Genomic DNA, 26,651 nt, shown 5'->3' with positions numbered 1-26,651 from the left:
CAGACAAGGACGCTAGGAAGCACCTTTGCAGCGGCAGCAGCAACATACCCAGAGAACAGTCTCGGATTTTGCCGGGAATGCTCCAGGCCTGCCTCTTCCCATCCCCACTCCACCTCCTCTCCGGAGCACGCCACATCCCTCCCCCCAAAAGTCCCAAGCATTGCCAAACAGCTGTACTTCCCCGATCCTGCCCCTCCCTCCGAGAAAGTCGTAAGCGCCGCCAAACAGCTGTTTAGCAGTGCTTAGGATTTTCTGGGAGGGAGGGGGAGGAGCAGAGACACGGCGCTTCCCTGCTCCTGCCCTCCCTCCCCAAAGTCCTAAGCGCTGCCAAACAGCTGTTTGGCGGTGGGGGAAGTGCTGAGAGGGAGGGGGAGGAGGCAGAGAAGAGGAACTTGTGCAATGCTCCCTTGTAAAGTCGCTGCTCTTCCACAGAATCTTATAAGCAGGCAGCCAAATGACGTTATAAGGGAGCATTGCACACCTTTAAACGAGCATATTCCCTAATTGAGCAGGGATGTAACATTGAAACAACGTTAAATGAGGAGTTACTGTACACTGAAGAGCCTGACAATTTTTTGTTCTGCCTCCATACCTCCAGGAAGGTTTACCTGGCCTTCTGCAGAGCAAAAACACTATTTAAAAAGTCTCTAAATTTACTTTCCATAGCTGTCTCTTCACAGGGAAAGTCTGCAGATCCATATGCCCCTACTTGTAGATCCTTGAAGGTAGAAACCAGACCTTGTCAATCAGGGCATTGACCTGGGAGTTGTCACAGCCCTGAAAATCCATTCAGCCAGTTTGAACTGCTTCCCGCAATGGTCTCTCAGATTTTGTGAGAGAGCCCTGATGTAACTCAGCCAGGCTCACTATGGGATCCAGTGACGCAAAAAGTATGGCTGTGTTAAGGCTTCCCTGGCTCTTTCCTCAAATGGGTCTGGAAACACCAGTAAAATTCAAGGAACCCACTTAGGGACCATCTGAAAAGTGTTCACTTCAAGTGTTATTTCTATAGCACAGCAACAGATGCAGTGTTCCCTTTAGATTGCCTCTTCAGTGATTATATTATTATATTAAGAAATAGAAACCACTTCCTTCTGTACTAGAACTAAGGGGGGGTGGAGACCCTGTAAGGTTATGGTATACTCGCTGGCTGGGCTATGAGTGGTTAATTATGCTTGTTTTCCTCTTATAACCTGAGAAACTGGGAAGGAAAGGTAAAAGACATCGGGGAAAGACGCTACAATTCTGACTAGAATGTTGCTCCTTCACAGAGGAGACTTCTAAGGCTTAGTTTTTCCAGTAAAATCAGGAGTGCAAGGACTCTTCCTCTAGTTAAGTATTACAAAAACCTTCAAAGGGAAAAGGCTCTAAAAAGAGCAGAGACTGGGGGAGGGGAACCTGGTAAGTCTTCAGATTTGTTAAGGGCTGTTATAAAGAGGACAGTGATCACTTGTTTTCCACATCCACTGAAGATAGGGCAGGAAGTAATGATCTTAATTTGCAGCAAGAGAGATTTAGGGCACGTGTTCACTGGCAATGTTAAAGTGGTGCTGCGGCAGCGCTTTAACGTGGCTTGTGTAGTCACGGCAACAGCTGGGTCTCCCAGCTCTCAAAAAAAAAAAAAAAACCCACCTCAACTAGGGGCGTAGCTACCAGCGCTGGTGCACTGTCTATACTGGCATGTTGCAGCACTGAAACTTGCAGCACTCCCGGGGGTGTTTATTCACACCCCTGAGCGAGAAAGTTGCAGCACTGTAAAGTGCCAGTGTAGACAAGCCCATAGGTAGATATTGGGGGGGGAAAAACTGTAAGGATAATTAAATTCTGAAATAGGCCTCTGAGGGAGATTGTGGAATCCACATCCCTGAAGGCTTTTAAGAACAGGTTGGACAGACATCTCTCAGGGATGGTCTAGGTTTTGTTCGTTCTGCATTGTTGCAGATGGGTGGACTAGGTGACCTCTCAAGGTCAGCCCTATATTGCTATAATTTTATGAAAGGAACAAGAAAGGGCCCAAGAAGTGCAGAGAGGCTCCTCATGTTCATCTTCCAGGGAGCAGGGTCAGCTCTCTTCCACAAGTAATTTGCCTGATCACTCCATATTGCCCACTGTCATTTAAGATCAGAAGATCCTCTGGACTGGGATCCTTCTTTTGAGAGAGATTTCCTTAGCTGTGGTAGGAGATAGTGTGCCCCCTGAACAGCCTGAGATTTACAGTAAGCAAAGAGCTTATTGTTACAACACCAGCTTTGCCTGAGGCTGTGGAAAGCCAATCCCAGGCAAGACAGGTATTGGTAACCATTGAGTAACCTGGAGGTATGTGCGTTGAATGTAAATGGAGCTGCCATGGAAACTTCTTAAATAAATTAAAACAAAAAAATGTAAGAAGGCCTTGTAGCTCAAAAGGAAATATACACTCTACTATCATCTTGGTGCTCTTTTGATATAGCTATATCATCTTTCAGGCAAGTATGACTACTGGCTGACCAATGTCGTTTCCCAAATAGGGAAGTTTTCAGTTCCCGCCAATCTCAGTTGAGTGTGGTAGTGAGTGTCAGATTCTGGGATTTATTGTCATGGACCCAGATCTTGCAGAGAAAGTTTTCTCCCAGGGTGAGCCTCTCTGTGTAGGCTTGGTCAAAGCCTCCCTCTCTGGACATGCAGGCAAGGGATTCAGTGTGGGGCAAATGAAGTATCAAGTCCAGGGAGTCTTGAGTACTGCCCTTACTAGGGAATTCTCTGAGCTTTCCCAACAACAGTTTTCTCTGGGTGGAGGAAGAACCTACAGTCCCTCAGAGCTCTAAATACTGGAGCAAAGAGGAAAATGGTTGCCAGCTGGCTAAGCAACGAACAGCTACATCAAGCAGAGTGGAGTGTGAACCCAGAAGCTTCACTTTCTAATGAGGAATTTCAGGGTCCTTACAGATGTAAACAGGTTTGAAAGGTCCCCTCCTTTCCCTCCTGAAAGAGAGAGAGAGATCCAAAGATAGTAAGCATAGGTGCTCCCTGAGGTGGCCAGTAGCCCTCCTGTATGTCTTTACTTGTCTCTTTCCTCCCTCCTCTCCCCCCGCTACTCAAAACTAACCAGAAGACAAGGAGGGAGAATGCACTGGTAACATTAGTGGCTCTGCATTGGTTGAGGCACCCCTGGTTCTCCAGTCTTTCAACATGGCTCAGTCTGATCTCGTTGTCCTCCCTTTTAAGATAGGATTTGCTTTCTATGGGACTGATGTATAAGTCAGAGTACAGAAGACCGTGTGGCTTTTGAATGATCTTGAAGGAGACATGGGATATACAGAAGCTGTAATCTCCACTCTGCTGACATCTAGAAAAACTTCCACGAATTTTTTCTATTCTGTGAACCTGGTGGAAGTCCAAGGGGCAGTGCAAGAAACATTGCTTTTCTCTGAGTGGCTAAAAAATTAATGAGAAAAACAAACTGATTTTATTAAACTGCATTTTTTATTTAAATACATTTTTCTTTTTGAAAATAAAACATTTAATTTTGAAACTTGTATCCAATTTTAAGGCCAAACTTACTATAATTTTACAATAATTTAAATTAAATAAAAATATTTAAGCAGTATATGCTTGATGCCAAAGTATTAAAGTCAAACCATTGAACTGGTAGAAGTTGCTGAGTATGCACCTGGAACCAGAGTTTACTGACATGCTAAACCAGCTTTGACAGCAGATGCCTCTTCTACAGGTGCATAAAATACTTTCTTCGTTTATTGAATAATTAGTTCATTCAAAGTTGGGAAACCAGGTGGAAGATGAAAAAGCAGAAAATCTTGTTTTCCTCTTCCAATCTCTGAATAAAAATAAAGGTGTGAGAGGATAAGATCTAGTAGGTCTAAAACCCTGAAGGGACATGGTGACTAGAAATAGTACAATTCACTAACTACAGATATTTTCTTTGTTTCGTAAATCAGTTTTAAATACAAAACGTGTTTTTATAAACTTAGGTTTCTTCTGCTGTATTCAGCATCTTTATTTAAATAACTGTTGAAAACTATTTTGTGCATTTTGATTGAATTCCAACTTCCATCCTGATGCAACTTGACACACATCATGAATACATTAATCTAGTAAATCAAATGATCATTTGCCATTTTCTAAAATAAAGTAAAACCTTTAACATAATTTAAGAATCTGAAAAACTATATAATTGCTTAAATGTGAAAAGATAGTGTTATCCTGGTTAGTAAAAAGTTCCAAATTTAGTTTAAAGGCAAATCAACATGGCTTTTATGATTACTAACCGGTGAGAATCAATTTTCTTTAGAAAAATAAATACAAATGCAAAAGATTAAAATCAATCATTTAAATTAAGATTTCCTGCTTCCTGATTTAAATTATGTTTAAAATTGGTGATTTAAATTACTTTGATTTTAATAAATTCACCCTGTTTTCTCCTCTGTCATCTGTTTGCAGATTTTAGAATTCTTACAGGAAGGTCTGATCAGGGATTTCAGTGTCGACATTTTAACACTGAAAAAAATGGCTGCACTGTATAGCATACTTTCCTCCAAAGGCCAGAAGACTCTTTATCTGAGATCTTGAGCATTTCCTCAACGTTGCATCTTTACTTCATTCTCCTAAGACTCATCAAACAGCATCATGGGACCTCAGTTTGGTTGTTAATGCCCTGATTTTGCATTTCTTTGATCTCCTTGGGAAAGTATCCATGTATTTTGTCTCCAGGTGGTTTTCTTGGTAGCAGTTACTTCTACCTGGAGGGTATCAGAGGTAGGGGGCTTCCTTCTTGAGGAACAGTACTGCACATTTCACAATGATGTGGTTCTCTGAACAGACCTGATCTTTATCCCGAAAATTAATTTTTTTTTCTTCACAGTCCAAGAAATGGTGCTTCCCTCTTTGTCCAAAACATCGCATCCAGCAGAGATGCTTGGACATGCATTGGATGTTTATAGAGCCCTCAATATCTAGATCAATCACACACAGGCTTTTCACGAGTCCAGTGCTCTAGATATTCTCTACCATCAGGATGTAAAGAAAAGCATTGAAATTTACCATTTCAGGTGGTTGAGATGATGCATCCATGAAACCTACAAATCAGTCTGTCTCCATTAACTAACAACATAACCCTCTCTTGAAAGGGTGGCCACCTGGTTGTCCGTTCATACTTTCTCAATTTTACAACTGCATGTTCAGGTATCCATGGGTATCACCTTCAATCGGAGGGTGCTACAAGTTATCCTCTCCCAGTAGAGGAGGAGGAATTTAAACACAACTATACCCATTTTAACACACACCCCCTCCCCCCCAAGGGTTGCTGCTATAAAAATTCCATTGGTTAACAGATGCATGGACCTTGTAGATGAAAAAGGATAAGAATTTTATTCTGAGTTATAAGGCCTAGAGATCTGATGAAACTGTTTCTCTCTCCCCCCCCCCCCCCTCAAAGTTTGGAGCTGGATTTTTCATGTAAAATAAACTGGAAAATTAAAGGCCTTGCACATCAAAAGGGCACAAGCCCTTTTGGGCAAGTCACATAACTACAACATATACCTGTGCCAACTCAAATATGAATATTCCTGTAGTTGTCATAAGTTCTGAACCTTCTAAATAGCTGTCTTTCCATAGTATGAAGGCAAGAAGAGTGTCACTGAAACAAGTGTAAAGGGACAGCTACTTTCCTGTCAACTTGAAGCCCCCAACTGCATCTAACTTTGAGGATGTGGTATGATTTCATATCTTAATTGAAGGCATGGATGTGCTGAATCTCTAGCATGGACCTCCTTCCTCAATTGTTCTCCATGTCTGCTGAAGGTAGGGCGAGAAGTAAGTCTTCAGGGGAGATTGAGGTTAGATATTAGGAAAAACTTTATAAGGATAGTTAAGTTCTGGAACAGGGTTTCAAGGGAGGTTGTAGAATCCCCATCATTAGAGGTGTTTAAGAACAGGTTGGACAAACACCTGTCAGGGATGGTCTAGAGGTATATTTGAGCCTGCCTCAGTAGAGGGGGCTTGACTAGATGAGCTCTTGAGGTCCCGTCCAGATTTACATTTGTGTTCTATGGTTGCTCGATCAGTATCCTATCTTGAAGTGAAATGGGTGTAAAGAGAAGGTTTTTAAAAACAATTTAAAATAGATTCTTTCAGCTGCTCATCTTTTACTGTTGAATCTTGTAATAGAGCCAGAGAACAATGAAATGACAATCAGTCTTCCAGGACAGAAAAGAGACTTTAGGGGAGACAAATTAAATAGTCTCAATGTCTCCAGTCTGTTACATGGAAACTACTCCATGCCTTTAACTTTCTTTGCCAGCCTGAGCCCTTTTATTTACCAAGGGTCATGGGAGATCCATTTCTTCCTCCAGAAAAAATGTTAAGGTCCCAGTAATCCAGACAGTGTGTGTATAGACTATATGAGATTCTTATTGTACAGAACAATGATAGAGAATAGTCTCTCCTACAAATATCTTTATGGTATAGGCACCATACAAAAACCCTGTGAATTACTTGTATTGCCATAGTACCTAGGAGCCCAAGTTGCAGACAAGGATTCCATTGTGCTAAGTGCTGTACAAACACAGAACAAAGAGAGTTCCTGCTCTGAAGAGCATACAATCTTAAGTGTAAGACAAGAGGCAAAGATGAATTCAGGCGTGACTGAGTACAAGTAAACAATGTGACAATATTTGTTAGCATGGTAGCTGTGATCTCAGCCCAGCAGCAACCAACTATTGTCAAGTTTTTTATAGGCATCACAGCAAAGGAAGGATTTGAAGGAGGGTAATGAGTGAGTTTACAGGGAACTGCTCACAAGCACGTGGGGCAGAATGTGAAAAAGCATGAAAGTGCTTGTTTGAAAACTTAACAGTCTAGTTTCTATATGATTATGTAGGAGCAAATATTGAAGAGTGCGATAAGGAGCTCAAAGTGGCTCCAGAGTTCACTAGTGTAGAAATGGCCTAGGAGATCTGCTGGCTAAAAATGTTTCCTGTGCTGTAATCTGTACCACACACAACTCTGCCTAACAACAAGTACAGTAACTCCTTGCTTAACGTTGTAGTAATGTTCCTGAAAAATGCGACTTTAAGCGAAACGATGTTAAGCGAATCCAATTTCCCCATAAGAATTAATGTAAATAAGGAGGGTTAGGTTCCAGGGAAACTTTTTTCACCAGACAAGACTATATATTTTCACCAGACAAGACACTGTGTGTGTATATGTATGTACACACACACACACACTATGTTTTTAAACAAACAATACTGTACACAGTAATGATGATTGTGAAGCTTGGTTGAGGTGGTGAAGTCAGAGGGTGGGATATTTCCCAGGGAATGCCGTAGTGCTAAATGATGAACTAGCACTGGGCTGAACACTCAAGGGTTAACACATTGTTGTTAATGTAGCCTCACACTCTACAAGACAGCACAAATGGAGGGAGGGGAGACAGCATGGCAGACAGAAACAGAGACACACATCGTGTGTGTGTGTGTGTGTGTGTGTGTGTGTGAGAGAGAGAGATATATGTGCATTGCCCCTTTAAGGATGCTGACTCCACTAAGTACATTGTCTTTTTAAGTAGATCAGCAAGTTTGAGGCAGCAGCTGCTGCCAGCTCCCTCCATCCTGAGCCCTGTCATGTCCCCCCCTGCTCTATAGAGATGGGGTAAGCAGAGGGGAGGAGGGCACCCTGACATTAGCTCCCCTCTCCTGCGCTGCCGTGCTCTCCCCCCCGGCACAGCAAGCAGGAGGCTCTTGGGAACAGCTCCAAGGCAGAGGGCAGGAGCAGCACATGGCAGTGGGGGGAGTGACAGCTGAATTGCTGGCAATTGGTAGCCTACTGGGAGGCTGCCGCACAGGGAACTTAGGGCTGAGGGTGGGCAGCTGGTCCACCCTGGTTCCAAGCCCCCACCAGCTAGCTCCAATGGGCTGCTCTTTCTGCAAGCAGTGGACAAAGCAGGCGACTGCCAACAGCGTTATAAGGGAGTATTGTGCAACTTTAAACAAGCATGTTCTCTAATTGATGTAACAATGTAACAGCGAAACAAAGTTAACTAGGATGACTTTAAGTGAGAGGTTACTGTATATGGGAAAATTTTTGCCAGAAAAGTTGGTGGGGAGACCTTTTCCCCTGTCCATCAGAGCATCCCTTCTCAAAGGAGCCCTGGTGGAAACGTGGCTATGTAGAGGCTGGATCCTAGATATTATTCTTTGAGTGTCATTAATCTTCATGTGGGATGTAGTGTAAGCACAATGGGTGGACATGATTCAGTATTTAGTAAAACTGAAAGACATGTGTAATAGATAAGCCTGTGTGTGTGTGTGTGTGTGTTAAATTGCTGAAAGCATCTCACCTTTTGTTCACACAGCAATGGTAACTTACTAAAGCCAAATTGATTAATATTTAAAGTTGCTTTATAACTTCACTACATTTGTTGATCATCTTGCTACATACAGCAAACTTGTTCACTAATAGAATTTAGTCTGTTATGTATAAACTTTTTATGATAAACTATCTTAATTTTTGTTTTCATTGTTCTTTTTGCAGGCTGCTGACTTGAGTAAACCAATAGACAAAAGGATATACAAAGGAACGCAACCTACGTGTCATGACTTCAATCACTTAACAGCCACAGCAGAAAGTGTCTCTCTACTAGTGGGCTTCTCTGCAGGCCAGGTCCAACTTATAGACCCTATTAAAAAAGAAACTAGCAAATTATTTAATGAGGAAGTAAGTAGGAATCTTGATCTTTTTGCATGGAAACATGTCCTATTTTAAAAAGTTATTATGTAAGTAAGCTCAAAGATTGCCACTAAAAATACATGAACTCTTGCACTATAAGGTGTGTTTTCACCAAAAAATCGTATAGGTTTTGTCTAGACTAGTTATGGTTGTATTGTAACTAGTTAGTTGATTGCCTGTTTACTTGAATTAACTAGCATGAATGTAAATGCTACTGTAGACACTCCACAAACATTTTGTTCAAGGGTGAACCACAGACGGAAACAAACATTTGTGTATGGTAACACGTGGTCATTGAATGGCTGCACAACTAGCATAATTGCCAAATGACTTGAATTTAGAATTTGCAATTAACTCTAGCAATCAAAAGCCTTATTCTAGACAGCCTGAAAAGAGGTCTAGCCTGGCTCAACTTGGGATTGGTGGGAGGCCCATCTCCCCCATCCCCACTGACAGCTGTAGAGTAGGGTCTTGAAAACAGTCTAATTCCCAGTAGGGTGCTGCTTTAGACCTATCTAGTTCCTCTTCACACTTCTAGGAGCAGCTACAACTAGATCGGGAGAGGGAAATTCTCCTTACTCTTTCCTCTTCCACTTCCTGCATCTTCTCCCCAATTCCCCTTGTCTCGCTGAGTGTGGAAAGTTTGCGTTTTCTTGGAATGCACCACTTAAAGGTGCCTTTTGGTAGAAACCAATGTACAGCAGAGTGAAGCTTCACTATGATTTTGTCTATACTAGAAAAAATGGGACCTATAATTCACCACTGGTACAGCTGCATTGGTGTGAGCTGTAGTTTAGAAAAGGCACAAGTAGCCTCTGAAATTTTATCACTTTCACATAAATTTGTTAGTTTGACATAATGGCAAACTTCTGTGACCTTGTCGGCACTTGAATTCCCNAAATTTGTTAGTTTGACATAATGGCAAACTTCTGTGACCTTGTCGGCACTTGAATTCCCCGGATGGATGCTTGTCTGCCCCGCGCAGCCATAGGGGGCTGGAGGGGTGCAAAAAGAGTGATGTCGGGGTTTCCTGCATCCAGGTCACTTTCCCTGTGGGCTGTGTAAGGGGAGTGCAAGAGAGCAGCAGCTCCTGATGCCTCAGCACAGCCCAGGTGAGGAAGTGACCTGGATGCAGGCAACCCTGGTGTGTGTGTTGTGGGGACTGTGTGTGTTGTGTTGTGTTGAAGGGAGTGTGTTTGTGCCTGAGTGCGCTGTCTCTTTAAGAAAGCACTCTGGGTCAGGAGCCTGAACTAGGCTTGTTCAGACACAAGCAGATGCCAGCAGCTCTGGACCCAGAGAGGCAGCAGCCCACACAGATTCCCTCTGCCCCGTCACCCCAGCTTAGTGGAAATCGGGTACATAGGGGGGAGGGGGACACCCTGCTGCTGCGCCGCCGCTCTCCCCTCCCCCCCGGCAGAGCAGAAAGGAGGACACTCCCAGTCCAGGGCGACTCCAGGGATGAGTGGGCAGTGGAGGGGGACAGGAACAGCAGCAGCTGCACATGTGGAGCAGGGTGGAGGAATGGCACCCCTGCTCCAGAGGAATCACCTGGCTCCGATGACAGGTCGTCTAAATGCCCCCTGCAGCTCAGGTTACCCCCCGCCCCCACTCAGCTGCTCGCTTCCCTGCCGTGCTGCCTCTTGGCAGTGGGTCAGGTGGAAATCCAAACCCTGTGCATGGCGCACCCTTGGGTGGGCCATCCTGGGCAGGTGCCCATACATCCCACCCCAAAGTCCGGCCCTGCGTGCTTGGTGGGGGCCGCGTGCTTCAACCCTGAGGCTTCCTCCAGGGGCCGCAGCTGGGGCCGCGCACCCCTGCTCGGTGGCTTCACCCGGGGACCATGTGCCCAGGGCTTTGTTTATTGCCTGTGCTTGTTTGTGACTTTTACTAAAAATAACCGTGATAAAATCTTAGCTTTACCCATTGATGTAGAGGAAATGGTGATAATATCAATGGAGACTTCGTGCAGACATAACCCATGTTGTCTAACCATGAGTAAGCCAACTCCATGACAAAGCCTGCGTTCTACCTACATGACTCTTTCTAAAAGGTGAAGGTGCACTGGTGGTGAATTTAGTTCTAGTTTTTGCCAGTATATATGGTAAGCATAGAATAAAAGTTGATAAATGCATTCAAACAGTTTGGCACACTCTCCCCATTTCACAATAACTAGTTCCATTAAAGTGAAATGAATCGCCTCTCATGCCACTGAGGCAATAAACAAATGAGATGGTATTTGGAAAAAAAAAAACAAAAGACTTATTGCAGAGGAGGTCACTTAATACTAGCAGTAGCAGAGATTGGAAATGCAGCTAATAGTGACAAGTTTGGTTGCCTGTGCTAACCTTTAAATCTTAAAATTGCCACCATTAATTAACCACAATTTTTTCAAGCTGAAGTGTGGTTGGCTGCAACTAGCAGTGTAGCGAAGTATAGACTTTAACTTGTTCTCTAATCCTGGTAGTTTTAATTGTAATAGGTTCCTCAGCTAGTGCTGCCAAATCTGGGAGCCACCAAGGGGCAGACAAATTGACACCTTGACACACGCAAGAGTTAGGAAATGTTTGCATCCAGTTCAAGACTTGCCCAGGCTTGTATCTCTTGCAAAATACAGTTGTTGTCACCAGTAATTTGAAAGCACTTGGGTGAGTGGTCAAAATATTACTGCCTCTTTTTTTAAAAAAAGAGGCAATCTCCTCTGCCCTAAAGCAATCAAGATGGTAGATTCCTTCTGACAAATAACTGATTAGTAAAGTAATCTGCTGATATCCCAGATCTTTACTGTCATAGTTGCCTAATGAAACAAGTTCAGTAAGATAAAATCAGTCCTATTACTTTGTGATCAAAATATAAAATATAAAATCATTGGAATATGCAAGACGTAGGGACTTGAAAGGCTCAAGAGGTTATTACTTTTGGGGGAATTCTGTGCCAAAAAATTAAAAATTCTGCATGCAATATTTTAAAATTCTGCATATTTTATTTGTCCAAATAACACAATATAAACATGCCAGTTTCAATTATTTTGGTAATTTATTTCAAAATAACTGAAAGCAAGTATGTCTGTAACAAAACAGACAGACTCTCAAAGATTCAGGAAATGTTTTTTTTTTTGACAGATTCCTTTCTGCAGAACTTTGAGTAATTCATTTAAACTACAATACAGAAATGTATTTCCACACCCCTTAAAAGCAGTGCAAAGGCTTGGGGGAGTCACGGGGTAATGGAGGAGCTGAGGGAGAGGAGAGGAGCTTTGGAGTGAACTGGAGAGTTGTTAGGTGTGGGTGGGAGAAATATGGAACTTTCTTTTGGGGGGGGCAGGGGTTTTTAAGGTGTTGGGGAGCCTTCCCCATGCAGACCCTGGCTGACCCCGAGCCTCTCCCATTCAGTCAGGCACATCTGCCCCTGTCCCCATGTGGCCCAGAGACCCCCTTCCCATGCAGCCCCTGGCTCAATGCTGTCACCTCACTAGCTACTGAGCCTGCTCCCCAATCTGTGACCCCATAGCAGCCCTGTGTGCCCCACTCTGCCTCCTAACCTGGCTCCACTGGCAGGCTGTTGTAACGAATACAGTTGGCTGCTAGCTGTTACTGCTGGTCAGCCAGCTGTTCTGGGGCCACAGCTGCTTCTGATGGGCGAAAGGTGGAATTGCAGCACTTCTTGGGCAGAATGTACTTTCTACTGTGGGGGAAAAATTTCACACCAGACATTAATTATGTGCATGCGCACTGGTGCAGAATTCCCCTAGGAGTAGACTATGGAACCTCTTGCTTCTGGTTGGCTGTTCAAATCCAGTCCATTTTTGTAGTGATGGAAAATTTAGCCTTAATTGTATGTGAAATTAATTGGTGGTGGTCTTATTTCCAGTGGACAAGTCTGTAGTCCAATTACAGCACCCTCTGGTTGGGCAACTGAACTATTAACTATCAAGCCTGTGGTCTATGCATTATTTTTGATTCTCCCCTCTCTTTCGACCCACACATTAAAGCCATGTCTGAAATCTTGCAGGTTCTCCTTGCACAACAGCTCCAAGATCCAACTTCTCCCTTCTACCCACACCACCAAACTTCTGAGCAAATTCTTTAATCTCCTTCTCCAGCTTCTCTGCCTGTAACCAGGTCCCCTTTCAAGTCTGTTAATGTGGCTGTTAGGATTATCTGCTTGTCTTACCTTCCCGCCTTTTACCCTCTTAAGTCCCTCCACTGACTCTTTCATTTACTGTATCAAATGCAGACTTTTTCTTGGTTTCAAAGCCCTCCACAATTTAGCCTCACTCTACCTGTTCAACCTGTTGTTTTATAGCACAGTTTCTCTGCGAATGTTACCAGCCACAATTTTCTGTTTCTCCCACAAGCATTTTAGTGCTTTCTCCCATGCTGTACCTTGTGAATTGGAAAGGCTTCCAGTCAAAAATCCATAAACCCATCACCTTATTCTCCAATTCTCCCTCAACTCTGCTCTTCCTAATGCATACAGAAAACTGCAACCTTGATGGTTAAGCAGGTGGCAAGCTGTGATCGCTCACTAAGATTTGTGCACCTCCCATTTTGTTATCTTTTGTCATCCACATCTCCACCTCAATCTACTTGTTTCTCATTCACCTATTATGTCTTGTCATCTTAGATTGTAAGCTTTTGGGGGCAGGAATTGTCATCTGTTTCTGTACAAAACCTACCATTAATGTGGTTGTGGCCTTCAGGTGCTAGTGTAATATAAATGTTGAATAATATTCACCCCTGTAGATGGGGTCTCTTGCCCATTCTTGGGCCACATTAATAGAGCAGTGTGAGAGTGCTTTCATTTTGCCATCTCAGTACTTATTCCATGGCTAGAGGACAGATGTGGCCTGTGGCAGGCAGGATTGATCCAGTTTCCTAGCATCATACTTTTAGTAAAGTTAATTCTCTAATATTTTGTTAGGGTCACAATAGAGGCATGATTGGCCAACAACAAAACAATTACCACAATTAAAATAATTAGCACACAAACCAACTCTTTAGTTCACCACAAAAAACGAGCAAAACTGCTATTTGAAGATGCTTATTTCAGAAGAAATTTGCTAGATTGTTACTGTTCTGAATCTTTAAATCATTTTGAACTCCTCTTTTTGGTAGTCCATAATAAGTACTTGGCATACAGATTTTGGCTTTCATCCTCAGGTTGACAGCAATAGAAGTGCTTCAAAGCATAGCTTGAAATGTTCATTTAACTGCTGCTTTTCAGTGTGGTAGATAAATACACGTCTACTGCCTCATCCTTCAATTAATTTTCTTCTGACAAATAGCTAAGTGCACTTTACAGCTAGTCAGTCCCTTTATGTTTCCCTGGGAACTCCTTTTTTACTTATTGCAATCTTGACTTTTTGTATATCTCAACTGTTCTTTCAACCTACAAACTGTGGCCCATAATACTTTCACTTATTTACTGCTGTTGCTTGTTTCTGCCCTAGATCACATTGGAGGTGTGGGTGGTCAGGTGGGCAGCGTGATGGATCAGCTCAGAGTTTACAAATATCTATTGGGCACCATGGCTGGACTAGCAGGCTCAAGCAGCCAGGTGAAATTTGCTAAGCAGCTTTCAATTTTTTCAGCACTAAGACACTCAAAATATCATACATATGCATATTTAATACACATGGTCACTCATTGTCTCTCGATTTGTGGAAGTACTTAATACTTTAAATGAGACTGCTTGTTGTACAGATGGCGATCACAGAATATCAGGGTTGGAAGGGACCTCAGGAGGTCATCTAGTCCAACCCACTGCACAAAGCAGGACCAATTTCCCAACTAAATCATCCTAGTCAGGGCTTTGTCAAGCCTGACCTTAAAAATCTCTAAGGAAGGAGATTCCACCACCTCCCTAATGATCTAATGGACTTCTATGTTTCTCTGATATGTGAAGGGTAACTTGGAAAAGGGATGCTCTGATTTAAATTCTCTGACCAGTACTTAACAAGCCATCAATTTTCCATCCACCTCTAGGAATTTGGTTATTGTAAGTCAGAGGAAGGTAATTATAGTATATATCTTGGCACACGTTCACTGCAGACTTTAGTAACTCTAGAATCTTCCATTGGGCTCCTAAAGCTGCCTTTTTTTGAGGGCAATCCCATGTGTGGCTTTTGGGATTTAATCTGAACTCTGGTCTTAACTTTGTTTTGATTTCTAACTAAATATAAGCTTAATATAGAGTGTAGGTGAATAACTTCTATTCACACAGATTGCATACTATTTTTGAGACCGTGTTCTTTGGCTCCTATCTTGTTTTTGCTGAGCTTGTAGAGGTAAATCTAAGAATGTTAAATTGTGATCTATAACAAATTGGCCTAGTTACTGAGAGAGATTTATTATTGATAAAAATTGGACCAGAAAGAATAAAAGCACCCTTTTCCCTAAACAGTAATTCCTCCTCTTCCTAACTGCCTATCTTAAGCTGACTGGAGCTTCTTTTGCAAATAACAGCACTTTATAACTGTCAGGAGTTTGACAGTATTCAAAATTCAGTCAAATTTTATTTTAATAGATGTAAACTGTAAAACTATCACTCTTCTGATGCATATCTTGTTCTTTGTTTTTCACAGAGACTAATAGACAAGTCCAGAGTAACCTGTGTAAAATGGGTACCAGGTTCGGAAAGCCTTTTCCTAGTAGCTCATTCCAGTGGAAATATGTACTTATATAATGTGGAGCACACTTGTGGTACCACAGCCCCACACTACCAGCTACTTAAGCAAGGAGAAAGTTTTGCAGTCCACACTTGCAAGAGTAAATCCACAAGAAATCCTCTACTTAAATGGACCGTAGGCGAAGGTGCCCTGAATGAATTTGCTTTTTCCCCCGATGGGAAATTTTTGGCGTGTGTGAGCCAAGATGGCTTTCTTCGTGTGTTTAACTTCGATTCAGTGGAGTTGCATGGTACAATGAAAAGCTACTTTGGGGGACTACTGTGTGTGTGTTGGAGCCCAGATGGGAAATACATTGTAATAGGTGGAGAGGATGACTTGGTAACAGTTTGGTCTTTTGTGGACTGTCGAGTAATAGCTAGAGGCCACGGACATAAATCATGGGTTAGTGTTGTGGCATTTGACCCATATACCACTAGTGTAGAAGAGAGTGACCCAATGGAATTTAGTGGTAGTGATGAGGATTTCCAAGACCACCTTCATTTTGGTAGGGATCGAGCAAATAGTACACAATCTAGGTTATCAAAAAGGAACTCTACAGACAGTCGTCCAGTAAGTGTTACATATAGGTTTGGTTCTGTAGGCCAAGACACACAACTCTGTTTGTGGGACCTTACAGAAGATATTCTCTTCCCTCACCAACCTCTATCAAGAGCAAGGACACACACAAATGTTATGAATGCCACAAGTCCACCTGCAGGAAGTGGTGGAAATAATCCAGGAAGTAATGGAAACAGTATCACAACACCTGGAAACTCAGTACCCCCTCCTCTTCCACGGTCAAACAGCCTTCCACATTCTGCAGTCTCAAATGCTGGCAGTAAAAGCAGTGTCATGGATGGTGCCATTGCTGCTGGTGTTAGTAAGTTTGCAACCTTATCGCTACATGATCGGAAAGAAAGACACCATGAAAAAGATCACAAGAGAAACCATAGCATGGGACATATATCTAGCAAGAGCAGTGACAAACTGAACCTAGTTACTAAAACCAAAACGGACCCAGCTAAAACTTTGGGAACACCTCTCTGTCCCAGAATGGAAGATGTTCCCTTGTTAGAGCCTCTTATTTGTAAAAAGATAGCACATGAAAGACTGACTGTGTTAATTTTTCTTGAAGACTGTATAGTCACTGCTTGTCAGGAGGGATTTATTTGCACATGGGCAAGGCCTGGTAAAGTGGTAAGTTTTAATCCTTAATGCTGCATCAAAGAACTAGAACTTTGAATAGGTAGTTTTCTCAATATACCTGATTATTGGATATAAAATTTCTTTATGCTTAATGTAAAAAGGTTATTTCCTCAGAGCCATACTTTTGGATACTGCATGCCATATTTCTGAATGATTTGAAGTGTCTTGGGGTACATTTCTTAGTTGCCTTCCAACCAGAGAAATACTGTATATCCAAAGTTTGTGTTCCTATATTTTCAAACTTTTTTAGTATAAACACATGGTGAAGACAGATTTAAAAACTAGATTAAAAGTATTCAATCACTAAAATAACAATATTAGTTATTCACACACTTTCCTGTGCTGCCGTTTTCCTGTGTTTTGAAATACTACTGCTTTGAGTCTACCATGAAATGCTAGCTTTTTTAGAATTTAGGTATCCCATCTGAAAACTTAAGTGTTTAACACTACCTTTTTATGGATTTCTGGAATATTAATAAATGTCAGTCAACTTGTGAGCAAACTTTTTAAAACTCTCTGCTGACCATATTGGGAATAATTTGCAGTATCTTGCCTGAAATTGTGAATCAGTCCTAAATGCATAATACATTACTAATGAGATTTTATGAACCTGTATAAAGATCTTAATTTTTATAGGGCTCATTATCATGAGAAGAATCGTGGCCACAGTTTAAAAAAAAAAAAAAAAATTCTGCATAAACAGCTTCATGTTTGGTCCAGTAGTGTCATTTTTACTAGTCAAGTATGCAGGCAAAAAAGAATTTTTAGTGGGTTTCTTTCAGGCAATCATGTCTATCAATTTAAGGTAACACATTTCTAGGGTTTTTACCCTCCCTTGTAAAAGCCTCTTAATCTTGAATACAATATTTATCTTGTCCATTGCATGGCAAATTTGTTTTCTTGTGTTTTCTAAAACTAATTGCCAATTTATAACCTCAAGCACCTTCTATGCCAAGATAGCTTTGTTTAACATTCTCTGATGAAATACAGTTCTGAGAACCAGCAGGGGCTTGTGTAAAAATGCAGCACTCATTAGGCTATTGCATTCCTGGAGTATTGGTCTTAAATTATTTGAATATTTTCCTAATTGGACAATATAGATATATGTAGTTCCTTAATCCTAAACTACTTGATTCTCTAGAGTCATGTTTGTAGTTGGAGCAACCACTGTGTTCCAGAAAACTAAAATACACCACAACTATCTTCAGATTTCTGTTGCAAGGAAGTCTCAGAATGAATTATCAGAATTATTCCTTTTGTAAAAAAAAAAATAAGTGGTGATTCTAGCACATATTGAAAAAGCTCCTCCAGTCTGGTTCTCAAATCTGTCCTATTATATGCACATATTGAGAACCCCTTCCACTCAGCATCTGTGCACACTTAGTGGCTAGGTCGACTAAGTCTGAACATAGTGTATCTTTCTTTTAAAGGTGGGGGAAAGGGCATTACTTTACCTTTAAAGATATTTAGTACATGAGAATCATTAACTCAACATAGTGAAACTGCATTACACTGGAACTACTTTAACTTCTGTGAATCAGTGCCAGTCACAAACATTCTTATGAAAGTAACTTTAAACATGTGTATCAGTGTCTCAGCTTTCTGGAGTAGAATATTGCCATTTTGCATAAATGTTAACCCAGACTGCGTGTGTATTACCAAACACTACCCCTTTACATTTTCTTTCTATGAACTTATAAATTAGGTTTCCTTAAACTGCTGAGTGTACATTGATGGTTTTGATTTAGAAAATACATCATCTCAAATATTTCAGATATAGAGTATGCAGTACCCAAAATCAGGATTTATGTATTTGGCTAATATGGAAAACTTTAATTACAGGTAAGTCATTTTCATGCTGAAGTTATCACGATCTTTCAAAATTAATATATTGCACACTGATGTAAATGCCATATTATTTAGGATATATTTACTTCCCTAGAAAGATATTTTTCAAATGGACTTGTTTCTCTGATTTCTTCATTTGCATTTACAGTGAGTTCACTCTGCTATTTAAACTAAGTTTTAGTGGCATGTTTACAGGAGTTTGATGGGGAAGTATCTGTGCCAGAAAGATAAGCATCTTTTGGTTTATAGGATAGAGCACTTATAATAACTTTATGCATATTTAACGAGAATGGTCAAAGTATAAAAACACTGATGGTAACGTGTCACTTCTGGGCTATATACCACACATTTCTATATTGCCAGTAGTTTTATCCTTGGCTAAGTCTGTCACTTTGGAGTTTAAAGCTGCTATCTTCTGTCTTCCTCCCATTATCTGGGTTCCTGACAGTCCTGGAAGACTGCCCTCCCTACCACTTTTTTGTGCTAAAAAAAAATTCTTCCATCATTGCCTCAGAAACAGCCTCAGTTGAGTGCCAACCATAACCAACCCAAAGAAAGACTGAACAGAAAATTAAACTAACCTTTCAGTAGAAAGCATCAGTGCCAGTGAGCCATCTCTACCTTTCCCTCTCATTTGCCTCCTTTTTGGAAGAGCCATGAAAGCACCAACGACCAGGCGTAGGGTGGTCTTCCTCATTTTAGACCTATTGAATCTCTTGCCCACAGTGTTTTTGTCTCTACTGGCCTTGCCTGAAAATCCAGAAATGGATCTTCAACCTTGATTCCATTAGGCCAGAATGATGCACTGCCATCCCAGCCCCATACAGCCTACGCACAAGTTTTATGAATTACTTCAGTTTACCCATCATACCTTGAGCTTTCTTATTGACTACATTATTCTTGTAAAGTATGTGATCCAAACACACTTTTTTAAAATGAACATACTAACTCTTGGACAAAAGCAGTGCAAGAGATTTACAAAATCAGTAAAACAAATTGGGCTGGGGTGATGGGAAAGCATGCTTTACCTGTCTGAAAAATGAATGAACAATTTTTCCTTTCAGTCTGATCCATTCACTTGCGAATTTCACTTTCCCTCATTTTAGGAACTACAATTTTAGTCCCCTCTTCTTGAGGGTTTGACTTTTGAGTGTTTTTTTTTTTTTTCTCCTTAGTTAAGTAACTGTCATCAGATTGGCCATGGGGATTGCTCCCTAGGAAAACCTAGCTGAGGTCATGGAAACTTTCATCTTATCCCTTAACATGTCTGAAAACAATTTAAATAGGAGAGAATTAGAAAAGTGAAATTGCATATGAATCACATTGCCAGTTACTTCAAGCCAAGTTGCGTATACTACAGATGCAGTAAAAATGCTTCATATTTACATGCAAAGGAATTTAATAATTCTTTTACTTTAAACTATTTTACTGGGCATGAATGAAGCTAATTACAATTACTAATTTTATTACTAAAGTTATTTCAATACAAAATAAACTGTATTATCTAAATATTTGAATGATACTAAAATTTAACCTGCTTATCTTGTACAACCACTTTGTTTTAATTTAAGGGAAACTTACCACTTATTTCTCTTTTCTGAGAGGGCTCAAGGTAAGATTGGACAAAACTACAAAGGAGAGTGAAATGGCAGTATATATCTGGCAGACTAAATACGTTACCATTTTGTGAAACAATGCACATGAAATTTAGAATGTTTTTGATTCTTATTGTACATGAAAATCTTAAATTATAACATCCTTAAATTATGACTAATGTTTTTGCTAAAAGAACTTAACAAACATTCATATATTATACTTTGGTGAGTGGGAACACTGGCTACACATTAATTCTTCCTCAGTGGAAAAAAGCATTTTTTTTCAATACAACTGAAGTTCAATTACTGGTATTTTGAAGTACTATCAAATTAGAATTATTTCAATGTGATAACGGTATCTGCGTAAATTCTACAGTAAAACTGAATCACAGCTATATGATTTCAGGTTACCAAGGTGCAATTTGAAGCTTCCTGTAATGTGCATATAGTAGCAAATGAAATTGCACATATAGTACACCTTCATTAGCAGAGTGAATTTAAACTAATACACTGGTTTGATAATGTATAGCAAGGTGTGCACAATGGAGGTGTGGCAAAGTGACTTCAGTGAAGCCAGGAGAGATCATAACCCTGTATAAAAGGTCTTATGGGTGAGGGTTTCTGTTTCATGTTAAGAAATAACATGCCTTTTACTAAATACTTGCAGAAATCCCATGTTTTGAACTATCACCTTTTTCAAACTTGGTTATGTACTTGAAGAGACTGTGTATACATCTGCCCCTGTAGCAGCTTAAATCAACTAAATTGATACTGAAAAAAATTGTTGGCCTGCTTATGTTACAATAATGAATTTCATGTCAGTTAATTTACTGTGGCACAACTTAGGTGTAAAAGTTAAAAACAAGATTTTTTTTCCCCTCCATTTTTACCAATTCTGTATACTTGAGTTTGTTAAAGATTGATATGTTAGGTGATACTGTACAAAATTGTATTGACTATATCTTGAGTGCAAATCAAAAGAAAATTCATATGTATTTCCTTTTTACACTTCCATCTAATTTCTTGACAACTTGAATAAATTTCATAGAGCCTTTCTAACATGAAATATTGTTAAATTAACTGTTGCAATAATTAAGCTTTAATAAGTATTGTTGGTATATTTATAATTTTAAAAATTCAAGTTTGTTTCATACTGCTTATTTTTTAGCTATTCTGTTGTCACTGTTACAGCTGAAGAACCTTACTAAATACTTGACATTACAAAATTTGCTGGGGTTGTCCTCTGTATACTGACGTTAAATAAAATGTGTGACTGAACTGTAAATGTAAATAATTTTCAATAGTCCTTTTCACATCAGAGTTCTGAAAGCTGGGATGTACCGAGTGAAAGGTTTTTTCTCTATGCTATACATACCTTGCTGAACAGATGGCTGCAGTGAAACTGCTAGCTTTTTAGCTGCCATTTTATAATTCAAGGGATTGACTAAATCATGCAGTTTTTGAGTAAATCTTTCAGAAATTGTTCTCAAGTTGATATTCGATCTGTCACTTCTAACTTTGAACTATGTTGTAAGGTTCACATGTTTTCTTTTAAAATCCTTAAATATGAGAACAATGAAATAAATCATTTTCAACTCCTATTTAGTCATTCAGACATTGGTAAATTAGGCTGTCAATGTGTATCCATCAAGCAGCAGTTGGAATGGAGAATTTTTGTCTTTGGACTCTACAGGAGCTCTTTCCCCTATGGATTCCAGTTCAGGCTGTGCCTCTCAATCACAACCTTAAGTAGACCTTGAGGCTTACTATACAAAACTGAGTTCACAGCCCTACCAATGTGGGCTTTATTCAAAAGAGAAGAGAATTCAGGTGCTTCCAACCTATAAATAATATCATAGGTCCAGAACAGACCAAGTTTGACATTGACTTTGATAGTCAAGTTAGGCTGGTGTAAAATGCTGCCCACTCACTTCCATCAGAGATACATGGGGACAGCTCATCAAGGTTCTCCATCCCTTAAACTAGAGTTCCAGGTTTATTCAGATAAGCAATCAACAAAGATGATATTCAGGAGGTTGTTTCTCAGGTTAGGGCTTTTCTAGCAGGGCCTTCAAATTCTCCTTATTTCATTGACCTAAGTTCTAGAGTCATGGGCCCTGGCAAGCAGAGATCAGTTTCTCTGTTGGTGAGATTCCTCTGTAGCTTTCTGATGGGAGAAGCTTCTTTCCTTATTATTGGATTTAAACACTGGATGGTCTTCTGGCACTTCAAGAAATAGTGAAGTGAATGACCTTAATGTGACTGGGCCTGGTAGCACTTTTGAAAGCATATGCTGAGAGGCAAGGTGAAATTCGTCCTGACGGCTTGCCGTGGGAACATCTGATTGTCAAATGCCATGTAATTGAGAATTGTTTGGTCAAACAAGTTCCACAGGAATTAGTGGGAATATGAAAGCAATCTGGCTTCCCCCTATTCTACAGTCATAATGGATACTTTGGTAAAAGATGTCTCCCAGCTGTAACCTGGCTTTTACTTTCCTTTTTAAATATCTCTTGCACAAAAGTCCTTAAGGAAATAGTCAGTGTAATCATGTTCTAGTCTGCCTTGAAAGTTCACATTTAGGTGGCACATCCGTCTTCACTCTTTTCTATCCGTGCACTCTTTTCAGATTGAGAGTTTGCATATTCTTGGCTGCTGCAGTTTCTATTCAAAATTAAATTTGCTTGGTTTCTCTCAGGTTGCTTTTGTTTGACCTGACCTATAACCTAAATCTTGCCAAAAGTTCTAGTTTCAAAAGGCTAGAGAATGCTTCTCTCTGTACTTAAGTATATGAGTCCTTTCCTCCTAAACTAGGTCCCATGCCTAGGTGGGATTAGGATCCTGTCAGCAAAAGCATGTGCGCGCTTCAGCAGGCTTTAGAGAAGATAAATAAGGCAGTTATACATTTACATTATACATAAACTCATGAGGTATAGTCTGCCTCTTGGACACAGGTGCCTGTCATATCTAAACCGAAGTGTTAAGAGCCCTTAAGGTATTGTATACTTTATCTAATCTCTGTGGATGTCTGAGGCAGAGGGTTTTTACATGGATTATATATAGATAGTGGAATTTTAGTAGTCTGCTTTTTCTCACAAGGATGGAAATACACTTCAGTAATGAAATATATCCCTATACACTAATATATACCAGAAGTAAAATTGCATCTGAATCACTTGTGTTACTGCTGCACACATTTACAAGGTACTTTATCCTGCTAGTACACAAACTATACTCAGGCATGTGACATTACTACAGCAAAACAAGAAAAGGCAAGTAGATACTTCAGCACCAAACATAAAATTTCCATAAAATGAATAAATATTAAAAAGAAACAAAACAAATACAGTCATTTCTATTTAAAATGCTTAACATCAGCTTTCCCGTAACCCCTCTTTCTCCCAGTTCTTTTCAAGAAGTCTGCTATATGGTGGGTATATGTTCATAAAGGATTTGCCCTTTAAAAAAAAACAAAAAAACATTTTAACACCAGTTCACTAACTGATCTTATGACTCCATTAGGAATTCCTTTAATGTGATCTAGTAAAGAAATTCATGTAGCTCAGAGCCTCATCTTAGCACTTGAACATTTACCTGAGCAAGCTACTGTTTGAGGTCTCATCTAAACAAAGTTTGTACCAGTTTAACTAAAACTGTGGTCTTAAAAAATTTAAATCAATGCAACTGTGCATGTGGATACTCTTACTGGTTTAATTTGCATCTTAAAACGTAGAGGCGCAAGCCTAGCTAACAAGTTGAAAATTGGATGGTAGTGTCCAAGCAAGGCTTTATACTGGTTTAGTTTTAATCATTTAAGACGTGATTTACGCTGCTGCAGCTTGGTGATTGTATAAACAAGCCCTAATATATCCAGCATACCATATAGCACCTAGCTACCACCATATTCATTGTTTCACATTTTTCAGTTTCTCAATGAAAAACACCAACTTATCTATTGTTCCCTCTTTGGTTCTAATCAATTCTATCTTCATTCATATAAGAATATTTGTAACCCTATGGTGACTTTGATCGGCATTAATCTTATTCCTTATTTCATATTCACCAAGTATTAGCTGATAGTCTGAATTTCAAAAATCTATCAGGCTCAGCTGCTATAATCTGGAAACTGCATTATAAATTTTTGTCTTCACACATTACTTCAGCCTCAAAAGGTATTTCAGAAGTTCTGTAAGTTTGTGAAGGTGAATTTAAAAAAAAAAATCAAAATGCCATCAGTACTGAGAATTGTGGTACTCAATGTTTTTTAAAGGCAGTCTCTTCTGAATAGAAAATGCAAATATGTCTGGTTCAGAACTTGATTGGAATATCCTTACTGAGGTCTAATGCCTTTGCTAGATTTGCAGGATAGGGAATGAAAAGATAAATGATTTTAAAGTTTGAGCATGCTCAATGAATATATTATTTCAGTCCTGCCCTCTTTATGAAATCACAGTATATGTTCTGGCAGGCCTGACTAGCATTTGGTAGGCCAAGGGACAGTTGCTGAAACAACTTGAATTAGAGAGAGAACACTGCAAAATCCTCCACTAAAAAGACCCGTCTTAACAGTAGGAACAAGGAAAAATATACATGAACTCTGCACATCTTCCCACCCTGGGCTTCCTGCAATTTTTGATGCATTCTATGATCTGTAACTTAAGGAGGTTCAGACATCGTAACCTGAACAGATAAGACTTCCTCCAAAACAAAACAAAAAAAAGCAGTGACAAAACTATACTTCACACCTTACTCCATTCACCTTAGTAGGAAGAACTTCAAAGCTTGACAGGAGGTAATTTTTTTTCCTCTTGTAGTTTGTGAGTTTAATTGGGAATTAATTCCTGATTTGAGTATCTCATGTCCTATGAAAGCTGTTCTAATTAAACATTTAATAAAGATAAATGCAAAAAATGAATGCAGTTATTTAAGATGTCAGCAGCCACTTTTAACTTGCCCTTGCTGCATGCACACTAAGTTTATTCTGTTCCTTGTTTGTGGAATACATAGCTTAATATAACTTATTTTGGTGCGTAGTATGCATTGTGTGCACAACAGAACAGATCTGAAGTTACTGTAGGAATCTGAATTTCTTTGCACTTTAAGAACATAAGAACGTCCATACTGGGTCAGACCAAAGGTCCATCCAGTCCACTATCCTGTCTACCGACACTGGCCAATGCCAGGTGCCCCCGACTTTGACCTTGAAGTGGGCAGCATTACTGTTGCATTAGCAATTTTTTGTATTTAAGAATTACTTAAGTTTCTGTAAATTGTGTTCTGTCCCATCTTCTCTGGTCTATCCAAGAGTGGTTCAGTAAAGAGGCAAATGGCCTGCTACAATCTTCATTTCTTTGCTTCTTTCCTTCTTGAACATAAGTGTTCCTCACCAAATTTTGATGATCATCCTCAGACCAAAATTCATAACCATATTCATAGTTTAAAGACAGAAGGGATCATTACCATTATATATAGGCTGACCGCTGGTATAACACAGGTTAAAGAACCTCACCTAAAAACTTCTGCATCAAACCCATAATTTGTTTGAGATAGAGCATATCACTTCAAAAGATATCCAGTCTTGATTTAAAGACTTGAAATTACAAATTTCAATGTTGTTAAATGTAATCTGTGCTACTCATTTTCATCCTTGGTCTTAATATGAATTATACTACTAAACTGTTACTCATCAGAATGTATTAGCTAATATTAGCTTTTCACATTCAAGGTGCTGTACAAACATCTAGTCTTCATAGACCACTCTGAAGTAGATAAGCAGTTATCCTAACTGTATAGATGGGCACCTGAACCAGACTGTACCTTGCTCAAAACTGCAGGAAGTATTTCAGAGCAGGAATTAAAACTCAGGAGTGCCTATTGTCCAGTCCTCTATTCAAACTATTCAACTTTTTTTTTCTGATAAAAAGGTATTCATAGCCCAGGAGACAAGGATGAGAATCAACCCAGTCTGGGTCCTCATGACTTGAATGCTGAAGATCATAGGGTATGTGGTACCACATTGAATGGTGGTAGTGCTTTCTAGAATCGCCCCTTTTTAAAGCACAGCTGTATTTAGCAAAACACAGGAAGTGACTGCATTTCAAATAAGGGTTCCCTTAACATTCACAATGGATAGTGTCTATTTCTTGTTTGTCATGGCCCCTGGATACTGTGGTCATGAGAAATACCTTGTCCTTTACGCCATCTTTATAGGATTTAATTTATGCTTCACAATCATGGGATTACTAGCATATGCACGTCAGACCCTTGATTAATCTGTCATAAACAAGATTAGGAATATTGATACCTAGGGATGTTTAACTACAGAATATCCTTTTCCACTGCATTTTAAAAGTTACTTAGTATGTGTAATCTTTCAAGAAAATGCAAAATTGTTTTGGTGTCATGGTTAGGATGAACAGACTCCTGGAACGTGGTACATGATAACACTGTAAACTCTGCATGTGATTCAGCATTCTGGTATATTCATCACACATTTTATTCACTTTAAAAAAAAAAAAAAAAAAAAAAAAAAAGTCCTTTTTGGTAACTTTTTCAGAAGTGCCCAATGACTTAGATGCTGTTAAAATTCTTACCCTTTATGTACAGTTCCA

General features: G+C 39.9%; 1 protein-coding gene across 3 annotated transcripts in view; it reads left to right on the top strand.

The window, feature by feature from the left end:
* Positions 1 to 26,651, top strand: part of WDR20 (WD repeat domain 20) — a 65,809-nt gene that overhangs the window by 26,610 nt on the left and 12,548 nt on the right. For 2 of the 3 annotated variants that reach the window (XM_034767943.1, XM_034767942.1), the window contains exons 2-3: positions 8,530 to 8,712; positions 15,308 to 16,588. In XM_034767943.1, coding sequence (XP_034623834.1) covers positions 8,530 to 8,712; positions 15,308 to 16,588 — 1,464 coding nt within the window. The remainder of the gene's footprint in view (positions 1 to 8,529; positions 8,713 to 15,307; positions 16,589 to 26,651) is intronic. The other variant, XM_034767944.1, reaches the window with a different exon arrangement.

Source organism: Trachemys scripta, chromosome 4, assembly GCF_013100865.1.
Source record: "Trachemys scripta elegans isolate TJP31775 chromosome 4, CAS_Tse_1.0, whole genome shotgun sequence".
In the NCBI taxonomy this organism is placed as follows: domain Eukaryota; kingdom Metazoa; phylum Chordata; order Testudines; family Emydidae; genus Trachemys; species Trachemys scripta.
The sequence above is the reverse complement of the archived record's forward strand: the minus strand, read 5'-3'. Positions and strand labels throughout refer to the sequence as shown.